This window comes from Eleginops maclovinus, chromosome 16 (genome assembly GCF_036324505.1).
Source record: "Eleginops maclovinus isolate JMC-PN-2008 ecotype Puerto Natales chromosome 16, JC_Emac_rtc_rv5, whole genome shotgun sequence".
Classification (NCBI taxonomy): Eukaryota; Metazoa; Chordata; class Actinopteri; order Perciformes; family Eleginopidae; genus Eleginops; species Eleginops maclovinus.
In genome coordinates, this window is record NC_086364.1 from 12082845 (window position 1) to 12103346 (window position 20502).

At 41.0% G+C, this 20502-nt stretch overlaps 1 protein-coding gene across 5 annotated transcripts; it reads right to left on the reverse strand.

Annotated features, from left to right (window-relative positions):
* Positions 1–9556: 9556 nt before the first annotated feature.
* Positions 9557–19450, reverse strand: raver1 (ribonucleoprotein, PTB-binding 1). 5 transcript variants are annotated; one of them, XM_063904938.1, is made up of 15 exons: positions 19038–19450; positions 18003–18069; positions 15769–16238; positions 14470–14661; positions 14254–14374; positions 14067–14167; positions 13867–13938; positions 13416–13494; positions 12751–12938; positions 12551–12632; positions 12282–12421; positions 12096–12167; positions 11583–11708; positions 11381–11446; positions 9557–11265 (listed from the first exon to the last, which is right to left on the reverse strand). In XM_063904938.1, exons 1-15 carry the CDS (start codon positions 19362–19364, stop codon positions 11119–11121), a joined length of 2250 nt encoding a protein of 749 aa, XP_063761008.1. In that variant the 5' UTR covers positions 19365–19450; the 3' UTR covers positions 9557–11118. The 5 variants fall into 5 exon arrangements, with proteins under 5 accessions (XP_063761008.1, XP_063761007.1, XP_063761006.1 ...); XM_063904937.1 differs by having other exon boundaries at positions 12282–12424; positions 19038–19446; XM_063904936.1 differs by lacking the exon at positions 13867–13938 and having other exon boundaries at positions 13416–13497; positions 19038–19448.
* Between the last annotated feature and the right edge of the window lie 1052 nt (positions 19451–20502).

Below are 20502 nucleotides of genomic sequence, written 5' to 3' on the forward strand. Positions count from 1 at the left end.
GACCTCAGGCCTCACGCCTCAGGCGAGTCAAGCTCATTAGCCGGAAGCCGCCAGAGACAACCGTCTGCTGCCCTTTATGTGTGGTGTGTGTGTGCAGCAGGACAAAAGCTGTGTCATGGGAAGCAGTGGTGCCACTTACAATTAACTAAAAGTCCACTTTTTCCCTGTGGTCCTCTGAACGCTTTCCCTCATTTCCCTCATGCCTGGGCTCTGGCAGATTGAAACAGAAGGAAAGAACGTGACCAGAAAGAAATGTAGGGCATGAACACTACCAAGTGATATTCTACATGTCAAGATATTTCCTGTATTCTGACAATAAATCAATATATTCATCATGCCAATCCTCACATGTCCTATGGTTTCATGGAGAATATGCATGGAGTGCATAACCATAAACAGACAAGTGGTCCAAACCAACTGTTTTGTTTTCTGGTGAGCATCACAGCCTCACAGAGCAGAGAGCGGGGTTATAGATTTCTAGTCCAATTTCCATCTATACTGTAATTACTTCTGTCACAAATAGACTGGCGCTGTAAAAAGTGGTTTTCCTTTTGTCCACACGCTTTTTTCACTCTTCTCTTTTCTGCTTCAACCTAAATGAAATCTTTAGTTTTTTCCGTACTCATGTCCAGCTGTCTGTACTTCAGAGAAAGCGAGACAGAAACAAAAACACACTGCGATGGCATTCTGATTGATGTGAAGAATTATTGCTTTGAGCTGGGATTTTACATGCATACTGTGTAGTGCAAGAAATTTACAAACAACACAATTTTTTGAAGGTATTGAGTAAAGAAGTGCTATTTTATTTAACTAGCATCAAAATATGTTGTGTGTGTTTTACCTAAATGTGGTCGGGTGATATAATGGACATACATTTACTGTATTTACATATACACTGTGTGACTGGATTGTGAAATGCTTTCACACAATTCAAAGATATTTAAACTACTTTTGAAATGTTATGGTAACCTTCAGAGAAAAGCAACAGCAGAAACATTATAACTGGAGGCGAGCTGCAGAAGGTTGGAGAAGGCACGTACAGAAGCATTGCAGTAGTTCAGCTACAACACGAAGGCATTAATCATTTTGTCTGCTTCTTTAAAAGCCAAGGCCTAATTTTAGATGTGTGTTCTCAGCTGAAATAGAAAAAAAATCACAGTTTAACATACAAAGTTTGCTTGTTGCATTTATCAAAATAAGGCAAGTGGAAAATGTTATGTTGGTGAGGGTCTTAATACTCAAAAACTGCTGGTTTAATACAATCATAACTTGACAATTCAAATTTAATTTCAAAGACCCCTTTACTTTCTTTTCAGATTTCACACAACTGTCATACTGTATTTGATTGCAATTTGCAACCTATTTGGTTTTAGATTGAAAAGAATATATCTTGACTATATTGACCTTGAAGCATTGAATGACTCTGAAAGGACTTTACTTCCTTGCTATGACTCAGAATAAATCTGCAATTGATTTCAACTTTAAATGATTATTTTCTCCCAGGGCAGCTGTTCTAAAGTATTCAATATTGTCTCCTTGAGAGAAAATGTTAAAGTGTAGTACATGTCCTTAGAAAATGAAAAGGGATAAATGAAAATGCAGCCTGTATCTGGACGCAGAGAGAATATGTGGAAATAACTGTAATTTCCTATTTAAAGCCGATACAATCATACAACTAAAGTGTTTAATTTAAAGGCTGTTTTGGGTCTAGAAATGGTACAGAAAAATCCTAAATGAGCAACTCCAAACTGCTCATCGGAATAACAGATTAGACTATTGTTAGACTGGGAAACACTTGTAAAATAAAAATACGATTTTTTAATGTAGTTGAATCGTGCTGTAAGGAATTTCTCTCTTAAGAACGATTAATATTTTAACCACAATTAAACATACAACTCTGATGCTTCATCAGAACGTGAGTGAGTAAGCAAAGACTCTAAGAGTCTGTAACTGCTGCATGCTAACAAAAGAAACTCACTTGCTTTCATTTCATCTCAAAAACCTTGACCAAAAAACGGAGGAAAGAAATGCCCACACACAGTGAGGTATTTTATTAATTACCCTGGGTTCTGGTCTCATGGCTCTCATATGCGCAAAACCTTGACTAACAAGTATGCAGACTATTGGAATGAACATGGGTAATACTTTTGTGGAATGTAGGAACATTTCTAACCAGCTTCTTGTGCAACAATTCAGTAACACCAGCAGCAGTATGTAACTGTTCTTATGTGTGACCGCAGAATTACATTAAAAGGGAAATTAATTGGTAATATGTTGTTGTTTTTTTGTCTAAAGTATTATTTGATGACATAGACAATGGACCTCATGTCAAATCATCATGTATACTTTTTTAAATTTTTCATAGTCCCCCATATACAGAAGGTAAGATGGGAGTGTGCAGTGGATAGGGAAACGACTGCGGACCACAGGACTGCTCCTGTGTGGTGTGGGGGGGAAAACCTATCCTCATGCTTGAGTCAGCTTCACACTTCATTGAGTGAGCATCTGATTTATTATCATCAACCTCGCCAAATAGATCTCTGCATTATACATTCGTATTGTGAAAGATAATTGAAATGCCAAGCAGTCTTGCTAGCTCAGTGCATGTGGATAAGAGGGTCATGCAGGCCATGGAAAAGTACAGCGTGTAATGCATTCTTGCCGTTTTAATTTTAATGTTGGTGAGTGTGTACGGTGGAGATGTAGCTTGAACTGAACATGTAAATAATGTCTCTAGCTTACAGATATTCACAGAAGGCAGGAGATTTTGCATATTGAGCCGAAAGACCATCAGCAGACTGTCTGGCCTCTGGCCCACACTGAGTCTACACATCAGGCATTAGGGAATGCTGGGAAATACATCCACTTTCTGCCAGTGGAGGGCCATGAAATATTAATTCACACCTCTTTCCTGACAGTGTGCAATAGTCTGGCAGTTACTGTGTATGTGTGTCTCAACATGTCTGTCTGACCGCATGTAGGACAATGAAAATTCAATTGAAGGTGCTGTGATGTAGGTGTAGTGGAGAAAAATAAGAATTTGATCCCCTGCCAATTTAGTTAGTTTACCAACTTACAAAGAAATGAACAGTCTGTAATTTTTATGGTAGGTTTATTTATCAGTGAGAGACAGAATATCAAAAACTAAAATCCAGAAATGTAGATTAAATGCAAATTCTTTTGCATTTAATTGGGGGAAATAAGTATTTGATCCCCTTGCAAAACATGCCTTAGTTCTTGGTGGAGAAAGCCTTGTTGGACAGCACAGAGGTCAGACGTTTCTTTCAGTTGGTCACCAGGTCACATCTCAGGAGGGATTTTGGTCCACTCCTCTCTGCAGATTCTCTCCAAATCCTTAAGGTTTGGAGGCTGATGCTTGGCTACTGGAAGCTTCTGCTCCCTCCAAAGATGTTCTATGGGATGGAGGTCCGGAAACTTAAGGGGCTTCTTCTGTAGCCACTCCTTAGTTGCCTTGGCCGTATGTTTTGGGTCATTGTCGTGCTGAAAGACCTATCCATGTCCTATTTTCCATGTCCTCACTGAGGGAAGGAGGTTATCATCCAATATTTGACACATGGCCCCCTCCATCATACCCTCGATGCGGTGAATCTCCGTGTCCCCTTAGCAGACTCCATGCTTGACGCTGGGGATGGTGTTTTGGGGGTCATAGGCAGCAGTTCTCTTCCTCCAAACACGACATATCAAATTGATGCTAAAGATCTTGATTTTGGTCTCATCTGACCACATGTCCTTCCCATAAGCCTTCTCTGAATCATTCAGAGGATCACTGGTAGGGGCGCTGCAGGATTTTAATCCATTACGGGGCAGTGTTACCAATAGTTTTCTTGGTGACTGGGGTCCCAACTGCCTTCAGATCATTAACAAGTCCCTGCTGTGTAGTTATTGGCTGATCCCTCACCTTATCCAGGTAACGAGTTGATATCAGGAGTACTTTCTTAAAGCGAGAGGACTTGTTTCACTGGTCCGTGGGAGCCAGAAGCCTTGTTGGTTGCAAGGGGATCAAATACTTATTTCCCCCAATTAAACGCAAATCAATTTATATCTTTTTTATGTACATTTCTGGATTTATTTATTTTTTATATTCTGTCTCACTGTTAAAATAAACCTTCCATAACAATGACAGACTGTTCATTTCTTTGTAAGTGGGTAAACTAACTAAATTGGCAGGGGATCAAATACTTATTTCCTCCACTGAATGTGTGATAGGAATATAGGCATTAGACGTGGTTGCAGTAATATGTAACAGTGATTCAGCAAGCTAGTGGGTCATTTATATTAGGTGTGATAAAGGATTCCTAAAATAACTTCAGATTGTCTTTTTCTTTTTCTGTGGAGGTGCAGCGGTGTGGGCGTAATGTCCTCCTGTCCACACTGTATGTGTGTTAACACAAATCCTACACACACTGAACAACACAATCATTCAGAAGTGATTCTATGTGCTCTCAAGCAGCACAAGCGTGCCACCACTTTTCGCCTCATTTTGTCTTAAGTAATGTTCTTGTATTTATCCAGACCAATCAGATCTTTCTGAAATGTGTCTCCAGTAGAAGGCAGAGGAGGAGTTAGATGGGAAATGTTGCATTAGGGAGGCAAGGTTTCACTTTAGGGACGAGATGAGGACCAGGGAGACTTCAAATGATTTGATAACTAGATTTGAAAGCTTCTTGAAACTTCTAGTAATGATGTTGCGGAGCTGTAAGGGCAACTGGAGATGAGAAACAATTGTCAGAAAGACCGCAAGGTTGAGCTCCCACAATGCACTTTAATGGGCACTGGTCTGTGATATGTTATTGGTGAAACCGGGCACAATGGAAGTAGAAGAGCAGGGGGAAAAAAAACATTTAAAGTACCCATCACGCATTACTGTAACCACATTAATTATGCAAATTTCAAAAACGAATCCATTAGTTTTATTTGAAAAGTCTAATCTGTGATTTACTACTTGCCAGTTAAACAGCACCATAACTTATCAACACTTGTATTTAAAGGCTATGTTGTGTGTCTGTCATCATAATTAAAGACCCTTCAATCAATGTGGGGGTGATGGCAGGTTTCAGTAAATGTAATTCTTAGATAAAAAACACAGAATAATAAATGCATGGTTTAGAGATAGCGTGTTCTTACAATAAAGTGTAATTCAATCGTAATCATGTAAGAGACAAGTGGCAGGAAGGAAATAAGAGAGGCATGAGAGCTGTGCTCCTAGATAAAAGGCTATTAATGATAAAGGATATGATTCTGGACAGGAGATGATTCAACAGGGAGGACGACAGGAGATGATTCTAGAAGAGATAAGATAAGGTTTTGGTGTGGTGGAAAGATAAAAAAAAAACCCTCTACATTACCTTGCTTGTGCATTTAAATGAAACCCTCAGCTTGATGGTTTAAAACACACTGCTACAGTCAATGGCTGATGCTGGAAAAATGAAATATTCAAAATTAAATGTAAGCATGTCTTGCCAGAAAATGACTATATGTATGATGTTTTCTCAGTGCATCAGAACACTGTGTTGGGAAACATAGCTTTTGTTTCCCCACAAAGGCGTTATCTTATTTTATACAGTGATACTATTACACAGGAGATTGACTGGAAAAGATGAAAATGAAGAGTGTAACAATAGCCAAGCTTATTTCAGGGGGATAAGGGTTCATGTTCTGGCTTGGAATTTAATTCCCTGCTATAATATAATCTTGTTTGGCTGTAAGCACGAGCACCGTTCAAACTGAGTGGCTTTCACCCTCGCCTGAATTTAGCAGAAGGCAGCTCTCTCCTGTGCTATGGAGATGTTTTACTGTTTTATAGACTGTTTGTCACAGGGGGAGTGGGCTGCTTTCTATGACTAATCCCGCTATAAACAGCACTTGTGACATACCCTTTTTGGTTACTCTTTGTTTCTTGTATATGGAATAGAGCTGTAATCACTGCACATGTGAATTTAGTGTTATACAAGTAGCTTACAGTGAATCTGTTTTTTACACATGGCAGTAAATGTAAGTAACAGTTACATTTCCAGCACACAGAAAGCTCCAGAAATAAAAGTACCCCTTGATTTGTGTGTGTGGTGGGTGATAAATGATGCTGCAGTGATCTGCCGTCAGAGCTCTCCCTCTGTATTTGGGAAATTGCATGTTTCTGCAGCATTCAACAGCAACTGTGCAGGGTGACTGTGTGGGTGGAAATCATGAAAGGCAGAAATCTAAATGTGTCTGACACAGCGTCCACCAAGCCTCGGCGGATCCCTCTGAGAACTCTAGGTAGACTGGCTGCAGGTATGAGAACATAATTCAAGGGTGCCTGAAGAATTACAGACAAATATTACAGAAATATACCCAATGACTGGGTAAAACACATTAGTATAGTGCCAGCAGGTCCCCAAAACAACCCATCATTCCTTCACTACATACTAATTTTCCTTTAAATATTAATGATTTAAAAAATAAAGTTCTCTGTTGGGCATCACAACAGACCTATAGCCATAAAATGTTGCTGGCTGAGAAATGTCAGAAACATTATCCAATGGTAAAAAACAACAAAATGCATACTTTTATGACCAATGTACTGCAGCTGTGTTTCTGCCCATCAGGGGAAAGCTTCATCGGCTCAAGGCTCAGCAGGTCCACATGAATAACGACTAATAAAAACCCTTCATCCTGATGGTTGCTGAGAGGAACAGGAGCTCTTTTCCCTGTCTCCTGCCCCCTAGCCCCTCAGTGTGAAGGGTGAGAGACAGTAATGCTAAGGGCCAATCACCTCAGCAGACCACTTTAAACTCAGTTTGACATGCCATTACCTTCAGGCTCTGCTCAACAGAAAGTACTGGGCCTATGAGAACATAGCTGAATTATTTCAGCTCTTTTTCACTTTTAATACATTTGAGTGTCATCAGCCTCAAGTCTCACTCTATGCAAAAATGTATTTCATTTCTCCCACTGACATCCCGTTTGCTTGTTTGCATTTCTTAAGCAGCCTGTTATCAGCCTTTATGGCTGACTGGCTGAGATTGTTAAATTATTCATTCAGGGAGTACAATGCATCCTCTCAGCAATAACTTGTTTACCATTCATACAGGTCACATTCACAGCATCAACGCTCTGATAGAGGCACATCGTCTGCCTGGTGACATGTATGCCAAGAATGCTGCAAAGTCTAAGGCTATTATGAAGTCTGGCATAAGGTTATTGGGCATTATGTACAGTGTGGAGAACAAGTATTTGATACACTGCCGATTTTGCAGGTTTTCCCCACTTACAAAGCATGTAGAGGTCTGTTTTTATCATAGGTACACTTCAACTGTGAGTGACGGAATCTAAAACAAAAATCCAGAAAATCACATTGTATGATTTTTAAATAATTAAATTGCATTTTATTGCATGACAAGTATTTGTTACCTGTATAAAAGAGACCTGTCCACACACTCAATCAACAGACTGCAACCTCTCCACAATGACCAAGACCAGAGAGCTGTGTAAGGACAGGGATGGAATTGTAGACCTGCACAAGGCTGGGATGGGCTACAGGACAATAGGCAAGCAGCTTGGTGAGAAAACAACTGCTGGCGCAATTATTCGAAAATGGAAGAAGTTCAAGATGACGGTCAATCTCCCTCGGTCTGGGGCTCCATGCAAGATCTCACCTCGTGGGGCATCAATGATCATGAGGAAGGTGAGGGATCAGCCCAGAACTACACGGCAGGACCTGGTCAATGACCTGAAGAGAGCTGGGACCACAGTCTCAAAGAAAACCATTAGTAACACTACGCCGTCATGCACGCAAGATCCCCCTGCTCAAGCCAGCGCATGTCCTGGCCCATCTGAAGTTTGCCAATGACTATCTTGATGATCAAGAGGAGGAATGGGAGAAGCTCATGTGGTCTGATGAGACAAAAATTGAGCTTTTTGGTCTAAACTCCACTCGCCGTGTTTGGAGGACAAAGAAGGATGAGTACAACCCCAAGAACACCATCCCAACCGTGAAGCATGGAGGTAGAAACATCATTCTTTGGGGATGCTTTTCTGCAAAGGGGACAGGACGACTGCACCGTATCGAGGGGAGGAGGGATGGGGCCATGTATCGCGAGATCTTGGCCAACAACATCCTTCCCTCAGTAAGAGCATTGAAGATGGGTCGTGGCTGGGTCTTCCAGCATGACAACGACCCAAAACACACAGCCAGGGCAACTAAGGAGTGGCTCCGTAAGAAGCATCTCAAGGTCCTGGAGTGGCCTAGCCAGTCTCCAGACCTGAACCCAATAGAAAAATCTTTGGAGGTAGCTGAAAGTCCGTATTGCCCAGTGACAGCCCCGAAACCTGAAGGATCTGGAGAACATCTGTATGGAGGAGTGGGCCAAAATCCCTGCTGCAGTGTGTGCAAACCTGGTCAAGAACTACAGCAAACGTCTGCTCTGTGCAATTGCAAACAAAGGTTTCTGTAACAAATATTAAGTTCTGTTTTTCTGATGTATCAAATACTTATGTTATGCAATAAAATGCAAATTAATTACTTAAAAATCATACAATGATTTTCTGGATTTTTGTTTTAGATTCCGTCTCTCACAGTTGAAGAGTACCCATGATAAAAACAGACCTCTACATGCTTTGTAAGTGGGAAAACCTGCAAAATCGTCAGTGTATCAAATACTTGTTCTCCCCACTGTACATCATGAAACACTAATACTGTTAATTTATTCGCTCATATCGGTCGACAAAATTAGTTTCCAATTAAATGTACAAGCAGATGTTTTGTATTCCCCTTTTGTTTACTTCATGCTGTTCCTCAACATCTGTCTTCAAGGTTGTAGAAGCATTAGTTTTATGGTTGGTTGCCAATCCAATAAAGCAAAACATCCGGCTGTGCATGCAGTCATTGTTGATTGAGAGGAGGCATATCAGTTCTGGTTCATTACTCACATAATCAGCCAAAAGATGAATACGATAACCACTGTGTGCCTCTTTGTGCAGCTCAAAATACGTTAGTTGGCCTATAAATGGTTGTGCAACTCAAATGTTTTGTTGCTTTTATGCCAGCATCCATGAAGGATGATAAGGGGGCCAAAGGCATTTGCATTACCCTGCTCTAAAAAGGTGGGGATTTCTTTTTCCTTTACCTTCTGATTGTAAGTATACATTTAGAAAAAGGTTTTTAATTGATTACAAGTCATTTAAAGATGTTACAAAGTAGCTGGCAAATATTAAATAATTAAGACTGAGGGATTACAAATAATCTATGCAGCCATTTGCATCACAACTCTCAGGGTAGAAATGTTAATCATGATTATGTAAATCTGTTAAGGGGTCACTTGGAATCAATTTGGAACCCTCTGCTCTTAATTTGGGAATAAAGACTCCAAAAATGAACCCCCTAAAGGCAGTTGTGCATTAAGCAGAAATAATGTGCTTTTGGAAAATGTTGAACCAAAACAAGTCAAAACTTTTGGAGAAAAAGTACAAAGATATTATATTAACCCCAAAAGCAGATTGTCGTATAGCTAAATTCTGCAGTAAAGCTCAAGCCAAAAATAACGAAATGACAACAAAATAAGTTTAAATAACATTTACTTGCTCTCATCACACATACAGAGACAACAATGGCACAGGTGAGTAGATGGCAGTATCAAAATGAATGATCACAGTACAGCTGCATCTCTTGGTCCATACACAACATGGGTAGCCTGCGCTGGTGCCACTCAGCCGTCCCACATACCGCCAAACAACAAACACGAGGAGCAGCAAATTCATTCAAAACACCAGACCAGAGGCAGGTATGATTAAAGAAAAACAAAAGTTTTGGACTCTGGAAAAGTATCAAGCTTAACTATATACACAGCAAAAAACACAGAAAAGGTATGTGTAGATGTAAGCCAACACAGGGCAGGATGATATCACAGAAAACACTGTTAAGGCTCAAGTGTAGCTGCATTTCCTAGCAGAAGTCAGAGGTAATGGGTTTTCACAATCAAACTGTCAACCAGATAGATTTTTTTTAAAAAGAGAGAAAGAAAAAACACAGACAGTCATGTCACTGACCAGTCACCTGCCACCAGCTTCCATTAGTACATCTTAAACGCAAAGGGATGGCACACAGCACATGTCCATTGGTCCATCAACCAAACCAGAGGTGTGGTGTTCGGACTTTACAAAACAGAACTCACAAACACAGAAAACATTTAACCCCTTGACATACGGGTGAGAGGAGACTTAAGAATGGTATTGTATAGAGGTGAGAACAGATAAGGATCGTGACCTCCAAGTGCATCACTCAACCAGTGTAGAGAACAGACTCCGTAAACAAGTTGGAGGGTGTGAATCAAAGGACAAACAACGTGGAAAAGATTAGGCTTGAGAAAATATGCCAGAAGGTAAAAGCTTCAGTGTTATTATACACAGGCTGGCACATACAGCTGTCATTGGTGGATGGAAAGCTGCATGTTAACCAATTAAATTAGGCCTGAATCCAGAAAGAGTTATAAAGCAAAATATACAACCCTGTGAAAAGAAAAAAAAACAAAACACCATCTCTATAAACAAACTACTTAACTTTTTACATGAAATTATGAAGGCCATTTAAAAAAAAAAAAGTACAACTTTTTAATTAAAGCTTGTTTTAAATACTACAAAGTCCCTTTAGCAGAAATTGTGGACAGCCTCACTTGACATTATAAAAAGCAGCCTATGGCCGCCATTGAAAACTGGCCAAACTATCTGTAGCTCTGCTGATACGGCACACTCACAGGAATAAAAAATGATCAAGAGAAAATACTTCATTTGCTTGTTAACCATTTCTTTTTTCTCACTGTACAAGTCTTTCAACAGTAAATTAAAAGTCAAATAAAAAAAAAAAAAGGAAAAAGTAAAAACTTTACCAACACACTAAATTCATATATACACAACAGAAAAAAATACAACCACCAAGAATTCCAATGAAGTGACAACTGTCCAGATAACAGGCAGCACTCCCCGACCCTCCAGGGGTCCCTCACAGGAGTACAAAGACAAATCCAATGACCACCACGCTATAAAGTTCACTAAAGGAGACCGGAGGAGATGCCACTGTCCTGGCTGCTGAATGGCTACTCCTACACGAGAAGCATTCAGCTGTACCTATAATATACGCTTTCGCTTAAGGTAGGAGTCTGCATAGTGGCCACCGAGGCCCTGAGAGTGCTGGCCCACGTAGCCGCCCTCAGGGCTAGGCTCCGGAGATGGGATCAGCCGGGAGAACACACGCTTGTGGCTACCAATAGGAGTCTAGAATTGGTATAAAACAATAAAACATTAAATCAATTAAGAGCACATTTAAAAGTAAAAACATTTCCACAAATTGAAGACTCTTAACACTTGGACAAGAAGGTTTCTAAATTACCTTCGCAGCATTCCCCAGGCCTGGGGGGAAGTTGGTAGTGTGGCTCACAGGAGGCATTCCCACAGCCTGAGGACAAACAACCAACCTTCAGTGGACTACACTTCTACTGAGGCTCATGCACGCAGCGTCACATTCATTATTGATCATGGGATTATTCTTTGAACATTTCCAAAAAGAGGACAGTCAAAAGCTTCACGCTTACCCTGTTGAGATGGGTGGTTGGAAGGTTTCCGTCCTCCGGCCCTGAGCAGTAGTATGGGGACATGGGTTCACTCGGAGGGTAAGTGTAGTGGGGAAACCGCTCACTGTAGTCAGGGTGACGGGAAAGCTGCAGAAACAAAGCGTGTTAGAATCGGACTGTAATCGTATCATCTAATACCCAGTAGTGCAATGAAACAATTCCATAGTTTGGAGCAGCTATTTTTTTTAAAAAGAGTGAGGGGTGGCAGGGGGGTAATAAAATAAATGATATCAACCAGAAACCTCCTCAAGCACAATTAGTTAACACAGCTCATTGATAAATTAAATAGAGGACAAAATCATATTTTTAACTTTGCCTGTGAGTAAACCTATACATTTCATCCTGAGAAAACAACCTTGTCAAATCATCAGGGTGGGGGGTGACAAACCCTGACATGGAAGATAGGACTGCGTTTTGGTTGGTTTGAATTCAGAACTGTTAATAAATCTAATTCAGATATTGACAAAACCCGACCTGCTGTCCAAATCCAGCCAAGGCTCCAGTATCAAGGTTCTCCTGCTGTTCATACAAGTGGGCCAGAGGATCCTGAGGAGAAACACCAAATGGGTCAGGCCACATCAGATACAGGACAGTGAAACTCTAAATTCATAAGGTCACAATGACATCCATTCATGGAAAAAGTCTTTCAATGGTGGTTACCTGGTGGAGAGGAGGATACTCGGGGCTGTAGGAATCCTGGTAGCGCAGGTTGTAATTTGGCTGTATGCTCGGATACGTGTGCTGGTTGGACACATTGCTTAGAGTGGGTCTTTTCCTATAGGGGTGAGGTCTGCAGCTTCCTACTGGAGTAACAAAGTGAAAAGAGACATTATACAGTGTGCTGGAATATGTTTGTTTTTATTGATGAAGCTTTAAGAAAATTAGAACTACACAGTATTTATATACAACAAAATATTTTGGGAAATTACCTGAGGGAAAACCACTGTTGACACCGAGGAAGGCACTCTGGGGATGGTTCACATCTTTGGGAGGATCTCCTAGTATAGATACCTTACAGGAGGGGGGGGGGGGGGGTGGCTTTTTATTATAGTATTGTTTACATTTGGGCAAAAAGGTAGACACAAATACAAGAGCTAGAATACATTGTGAAAATTACTTGGGACCTCACCCCTTGTGCTGTGAGGCCATCTGCTCCCATCATGCCACCCATCAGGGGCATAGAGATGCCCTGCAGGGTGGGAGAGGAAGTCTGGGGGAAGGTGCATGTTGCTGTGGGGGACTCCTGTTCCCTTGCCAGGGATCTGCCAAGCGGCATTGACTTTAGGGAGGCCAGAGGATCCGTTTGAAGACCAAGACCTAAAAGGATTTAAAAAGGCAAATTATTGTATTTACAATTACTGTAATCTATATATTATATACCTTTTTTTAAATGTTAACGAACACATACAGCCGCGGAAAAGATTAAGAGACCACTTCAGCATTATCATTGTCTTGTTTAAAGGTACGTCTTCGAGTTAAAATATTTATTTTATTGTATTCTATAAACTACTGACAACTTTCATCTGTGTTGGCACTCAACAGACACTAGAATGGCTGCCATACATGTAGAAATATAGATTTAGGAAAAATTTGGAGTGGTCTCGATTTTTTTCCAGAGCTGCATAATCTTGAATTTTGACCAAAATGTCACAAGCAATAAAAAAAAAGGAAAAAAAAGGAGAAACCATTATTTAAAAGGCCAGAGGGATACAGATGTTAAGCATCATATGCAAAGAAAAAAACCATGCGGTTTGTGGCTCTAGGAGCTACGGCTGGAGTTGGGGAATGTCAAACCTTGGGGCAGGTCTCCGAGCATATGGACTCCCTGCTGGACAGGGAGAGCGGCCAGAAGATTCTCCCCGATGAGTCCTGCCTGCTGGCCAAAGGAGAGACAGCAAAGGTCCGTGTCACAGGAGGGTCACACAGCCTAGCTGCAACACTCGAGCGGGGAAGAACCGCTGCACTACACAAGCACACTTAATCAGCACTGAGGCTTACTCACCACGTATGAAATTATGTCCTTGCAGAATGTGCATTTACACATTGTGTGCACACCTACCAGATCATTCAGCACCACTCAAAAATACACCCAACACACACACACAAAACCAACCTTAATTTCCTAGCGAGAGCTTACCCAACCAGCCATCGCATCTTCCACCACCAATCACACAAAAAGATCAATCCAGCTTACCCACCACCAGCTCACACCAATAGCCAAACACAAAACACCATTATCACTCACACAAGGTACTAGAGGGTTTTCTTTATTGTGCAGCACCTGAGCCCAAAGAAGATGATTTCCCAGAAAGGCTTGCTAATGGTGAAGAAGGAAAGAGCAGAGAGTGTGGGGTGGGGAGAGTGTGAGTGGGAGAAGATGAATCAAAGCAGGCTGAGCGGCAAAGGAGGCACATGTCAGAGTAAAAGGCAGAAAGGCTACAGTACCTGCTGCGCCTTGGCCTGGTTCTGAAGGAGCAGCTGGAGCAGGGCGGCGGAGAGGGCGGGGTTGGCCAGCAGGGGCATTGTGGGAGCTGCACCGAGGAGGCCTGCACACAAAGAGGACATCAGGAATCACAGCTCCAGAACAAACCCGAAAATTAAGGCATTGATTAAGAGGAAGTGAGTCTCTCACCTTGTTTGGGCCCTTGTGACAGTGGGTTGAGCAGCATCTTGAGGGTGGCGGGGTTATTGAGGCCTGTGAGTATCTGCATGGCTGTGGGATCAGGGAGGAGACCTTTACCCCTATTCACAGCCTTAAAAAGGGACAGAGGACACAAGACAAAGCGGTCAGCACAATGCTATTTTAATAGTAGCCTTTGACTGACATGCATTCAGTTTACTTAAATACCATGGTCTGGGCAGCGATCAGAGCAGCCAACATGCTTCTTCCAGGAGGGCCGGGGGCGCAGAAGGACACCCTGATGTGTGTCCCTCCAAGCACCCGGCCATCGGTCAGTCGCTGTGCCTCCTCAGACATCTCAGCTGAGGAAAACTCCAACACCGCAAACCGCCGAAAACTTCCATCTTGTCCCTGAGCCAACTGTGGAGAGGAAAAAAAGAAACGGTAATTCTCATCTCTTAAATGTAATTTGTTGCTAACAAATATGGTAACACCAGTACAGCACTGACTACTAGGCCTGTGGTTTTTCACTTTCACCCATATGTGCTGAACATCTATCTAAAAGCACATCTAGGTAGGAAACACCCTGTTAAACTGAAACCAACCACAATTTTCTCTCAAAACAGATCTAATGACACAATTTTATAGCAACTACAGGTTTTATAAGGCAGCCTCATAATAATTATAATGTACTGTTCCCCAACATTGTAAACAAAACAAGTTTATTACATATTGCTTTTCTACAATATAGGTTATGAATTTCCTTTGACAGGCCTAAAATGATCAGGCACCACCTGTAGCCTCATGATTTGAAAACACCAAGTTTTACTAGTTCATAAATAAAGGCCTTGTAGCATCTTGATAAAAAGTTTCCCTTAAATCATCACTGCATTTGCCACAATCGTCAAAAACCCTGAAACCAGCAGAAAGCACAACTATGCGTGTTAAAAAGGCCACCCCTCTCTCTCCCTTTCCAGAAAGGCCTGCTGAATGACACCACCTGGGGGAGTCAGGTGGTCATCACCATAGAAACCAGCAATGCTCACTGCTATAGAAACTTTGAGTGGCCACAGGAAAACTGGGGTAAAGGTGAAAGGGTACAGAAAAACCAAAAACTGTAATAATGTTTTGAAAACAAAATGAGGAATTGTGCAATCCACACCCCTTCTGTGGCACTGCAACAATTCATATACAAGTCAGCACATAACAGTCATCGACTCCAATCTGGGACCATCAAATTGTAGATCCAAACTAGTATAACATTCATCATGTGGTGTAAAACACAACTTCAACCGGTGTTTTAGAGCTACACCTAATTGATAGAGCGATCAACAGATAAATGAACACCTATGATCATTCATTAAAGAAAGACATCACATTTGACTGAGAAACTGGGATGTTCTTATTTTTCTGACATTTTGAAGATGAAATTATTCATCCATTACTTTTGGAAATGGTGGCGGTTTAATCTAAGATTAAACAAATGTTAGTTGCAGCCCCAGAGTGTTTATTTGTGGTGAATCTGACCTGACAGAAGACTGGCGTATGGGTGTCAGCCAGGGCGTTGCGGAGGTCTTGGGCTGTCAGCAGGCTCGGGGGGAGGCGGTCCACGCACAGACACTTGGAGTTCAGCAGTGGATATGTGAGGGAGCCAACTTCAGTCCAGTGGACGTACAGCATGCGGGAGCCCAGCTGCTTTCCCAACAGCTCCGACTTGGCCCTGGCAGCCGAGTCCTTCTTCATGTACTCCACAAATCCGTAGCCCTTGGAGTGCCCTGTGGAGGCGCTGTACACCAGGAAGCACCGCTCCAGGTTACCAAAGGGCCGCACCAACTCCTCAAACTGCTGCTGGGTGAAAGCGCGGGGCAGGTTGGCGATGCACAGCAGAGCGTCTGTTGGCTGCAGCTGCACAGAGATCTCCCGGTCCCGTAGCACATGCTGGTGGAAGTCTTTGATAGCACACTGTGCCTGTTCCCCATTGAGAAGTGTCACAAATGCTAAAGGCAAAGGGGGAAACGTTCAAAGTGAGGGAGTGACATTTGTTCAGTCAGCATTAAAAGAAATGTTTCATATACAGCAGGTCTAAGGGAGCCATATACAACAGTCCTCCAGGTCTTATGAAAGACAACGCTGGTGGCAGAATGTCACCACCCACATGCTTTCATGTCACTGCAACATTTCCCTTATAGAGACTACAAAGGGAGCCATCATGGCTGACAAGAATCAAAGGCATTTTATCTGGTTATGTTCAAACCTCAAAACACACATATAGCCCTATGGTGTGATGCTTAGTGTCACCCAAACATCCTGTAACCCATGTATTGAAAGGGAGATGTTGCAGCCTGAAAGCCAAATTAAAATAAAAGGTTATTATAGCTTAAGGTTTTAACAAGCCAACTATATTTTCTATGAAAGCACACCTAAATGTGAATGTTTTCTGCCACAGCAGTTTAGTAGATACCAGACATACCCTAAATTTACCATCTGGCTCATGCTATTTTCCTGCCCCATTATTATCCTCCATTAAGCTGTAGTTTGCCGTTTTAGCCTTCCTGAAAGTCAGGGCTTCCTGACAAATCAACTTTGAATGAAAAGCTGATCTTTCTTGCACTTGGACCATTGTAAACAGGCAATTCCACTGAATTAAAGACGCAGCTCACATTTTGGGGCATTCAAGATGGAATTCCACTGCTAAGGATAACTTATGACTTATATTTGCATTTTAATTAGCAGAATTGGATCTTGCAAATACAGTTTCCAGGTAAATTGATGAGGGCAGATATGAAGCAGGAGGGTCAAGTTGTAAATGCAATGAAGGACGAGGAAGATCTCTGGTAACATGACTTCCAAATTTTAAGTATTCGTTTAAGAGTTTCAAATAAATAAATGTGTTAGGTATGGAAGGGCTATTTTAAACCATTATTTTTGAATTTACAGAACAATTATTGTATTGAGATATAGAGCAATTGTGATAAAATGTTATGAAACATTATAGATTTTAGCTACATTTTTTCTGAACCTCTGACATGAAAACTATAATTTTTAGACACAGATCAGGAGAAAAAAACTTTGTTTAGCATTTTATCTGACGCCATGGCATGTTTTTGCCACCAGGAGTGACTGAAAAACTAAACACCGATTAAGGAAAGACAATTAACTTTTGTTAACCGAAGTCTTACTGTGAAATGGTTTGAGTTCAAAGATGGAAAACATACAAAATCCGGACAACCCATCAATGTAACCAAGCCAGGCCCAAAGCATACCCTGCTTTATCCTCCATTTTATTTATTAAAAAAAAGAATGGGATCATACATTTTGAAGTGGAAATCATACTATACTGACAAAGAATTAAAGCCATCAAGTTATAATTAGGATAATTTTCTCATAGACTTAAAATGCTAAAAAAGGCACTTAGACCTGAATGTTGCCGCTTGTATACAGCTCTCAAATCACACCTTGAATACCTACTAGCAGGAAACAACTAGGGTTTAATTTGAGTGATTTAGTGAAAATTAATTTAGAATACGTTTTGATGCAAAATTTGAGCATCACAAGATTTTAGTTTGATTCTATATTTAGCTTGAGTCACAATTTGTTTGTTTTCCCATTTCTGAGAACAAACCTCTTTAATTTACTTTATTTAAATAAATAAAAAAGTATCCCCTGATAGTTTTGCAACTTTAAAACATGCATAGTTTCTCTGCCATACAGCTTTCAACTGAACATGCATGCCTTACATGATGGACAAGGTGGTGACTAACCTGTGCCCTTGTATTTGTCCACAAAGCAGTACTTCAAGTCATAGTTGCCCAACAGCTCATGGACCTCCTGTGAATGAAAAAGACATTCAGAAATCTGAATTGATACAAACATTTTACCAAATAATTACACATAGAAATATTTTACTATAAGATGTAGTTGTGTACGTTATATAATTACAAATTGGTTAACTGTAGATTAGTCATCACATAATTAACTCATTCATGTCCACTTGGGAACTAGCAACAAGTTGCACCTGTGGAGGGGTGAGAGGTGAACAACTGACTCATTGTTCTATGAGAAATTGCTCTGTGCTGCTTTTGACCTTTCACAAACGAATGGCGATTCCATCTAGCATTTTCTGAAACGTTTTGTCTCTACACCTTCCACCTTTTGTTATAATGCAACTCACATCTCGAACCCCCCCCCCCCCCCCCCAACCTCTCTGAAAACAATGGTTCGGCCCGCAGGCCCACCGCTCCCCACGAGTCAGGCACGTTCCCAAAAAAATGAGGCATCATGAGCAAGTCATTGGCTGGTCGACACAACCAAACGCCAGCTTAAACAACAGACGTGCTGATGAAAGAAAGTCCCACTGCACCTGTAACCGTCATGTGGGGAAGATAATCAACGACAGTTTTGCTTTGGAGTTCAAATAGTGGAAATTAATTCCCCAAAATCAAAGTTATCAAGTTGTTGCCTACGAGGCAGGAGTGGCAGGTCATACAGGCCACAGATGACCCATATTGACAGTTATCTGACCACCTGGCAGCAATCCTAACAACCCAAACCCCGAAAAAATAAACAATAATAACAGCCTGTGGCTACAAATGAACAGCTATCGTGTTGCCTTATAAGTCAACCAAATACAGACTCACTAAAACAAAATATCAACCAATCAAACGTAAAATCAGCTAACGAGTTAAATGGCTAGCAGGCTAAAATAGGTAGCATGGCAAAGCAATTTGGAGCTAGGCTAACGTTAGCAATCAATCAATCATCCAATAATTGAAACCTCCAGGACTTGTTTCTCTTACCTGATTGCTAACGTCGGAAGGTAAATTTTTAATGATTATTTTTCTACGGTTGTAAAACTCCCGGCGAGTTCTTTCTAAGCGGCTCTCTATCTCTTCGGGGCTCAGTGATGTCAAGTCCTCGTCGACCCTCCGCTGACATTCGCGATCCGACGGTGAGTCCTCTCCGCCGGGTTCAGAATACCGGTGGTCTCCTCCGGACATCCAGCTTTCGTGATCTGCATCTGCAGGGAGGTCGTAATTATTGTGAAGCGGACGAGGGGCGAAACTGAGCCCTGTGTCTGTGCTCTCATCTCTGGCAGCTGTACTAACAGACACGACGGCCGCCATCACTCGGTTTGGTGGAAGTTTTTGTCGGTCTGGAAACTCAGCCCGATTTGAGCAGTTTAAACAATACACACATGGCCCCAGCTGCGCTTCTCATTGGTCGAGAGGAGGACGCATTCTCCATGACTACGACGTAACTGAGGTTGGGGGCGGGGTAACGTTAACTCAAACTGGACATGAATGCTGCAGGTCCTGCAGATCTCAGGAGAGACAAGCCACTGGGCTTTAAACGGATTTAGGGATTCACCTTGCGCTTTAAATGCACAGATTTTTAACTCCTACACATTTATGTCTAAAGAATGCCCAAATCATGGCAGTTTAGGATCCAGACTACAAAACCATGATCTCAAATAAATAATAATAATAATAATAATACTCATAATAATAATACTCATAATAATAATAATAATAATAATAATAATACTCATAATAATAATAATAATAATAATAATAATAATAATAATAATACTCATAATAATAATAATAATAATAATAATAATAATAATAACAATAACAATACATTTAATATCGATCTCTCTTTTATTTGGCCTTTAAATGGTATTGTTTTTACTTCTCTTTACATCACATTGAACCTAACTCTGTGTATGACACGTGCTGTATAATTAAAATTGCATTGCTTTTTAAAAGCAGTCTTGTTTTTCAAGAATTCATCAGATGTAAAACTTTTGAATATACAGATTTTAAACTCATTATTTAACATACTGAAATTCGGAGATTTAAAAGTGTGATAGAACATAATATAGGCCTATTATAATGAAACTTGAATTACAAAAATCACCTTAATGAATACATGCAGCCATTTGGATACTTTTCATGTACTGTATGCTTTGAATTTTATGATTAGTATATTGTTTTTTTGTATTTAAACATGCAAAGTTGTTACTTAACATTATTCTAGATGTTTCTTAATGTCCCATGCTAAGTGTGCTGGGTGGCTTGTAACAAACAGTCAGTCTTATGTTACCACATCCTCCTGAGACTCAGCCCATTCACTCTTGTTTACATTCATCTCCTTTTACTCTTTTGAGCTACTCTACTAATCCCTGCTGCATTGTAAAGAGGTTACCTGGGCTTCCAGTGATATGTCGTTGGTTAAAATTGCATGCTGGGAAGTTCATCT

What these genes read in the sequence shown, in the direction of transcription:
- raver1 (XM_063904937.1), bottom strand. Translation starts at nt 19,364, where the DNA reads ATGGCGGCCGTCGTGTCTGTTAGTACAGCTGCCAGAGATGAGAGCACA. An exon ending in GGACAAATACAAGGGCACAG is followed by an intron (nt 16,239 to 18,002) that starts GTTAGTCACCAC and finishes CTTTGCCTTTAG; the next exon opens with CATTTGTGACACTTCTCAAT. An exon ending in ATGGCCTCACAGCACAAGGG is followed by an intron (nt 12,633 to 12,750) that starts GTGAGGTCCCAA and finishes CCCTCCTGTAAG; the next exon opens with GTATCTATACTAGGAGATCC.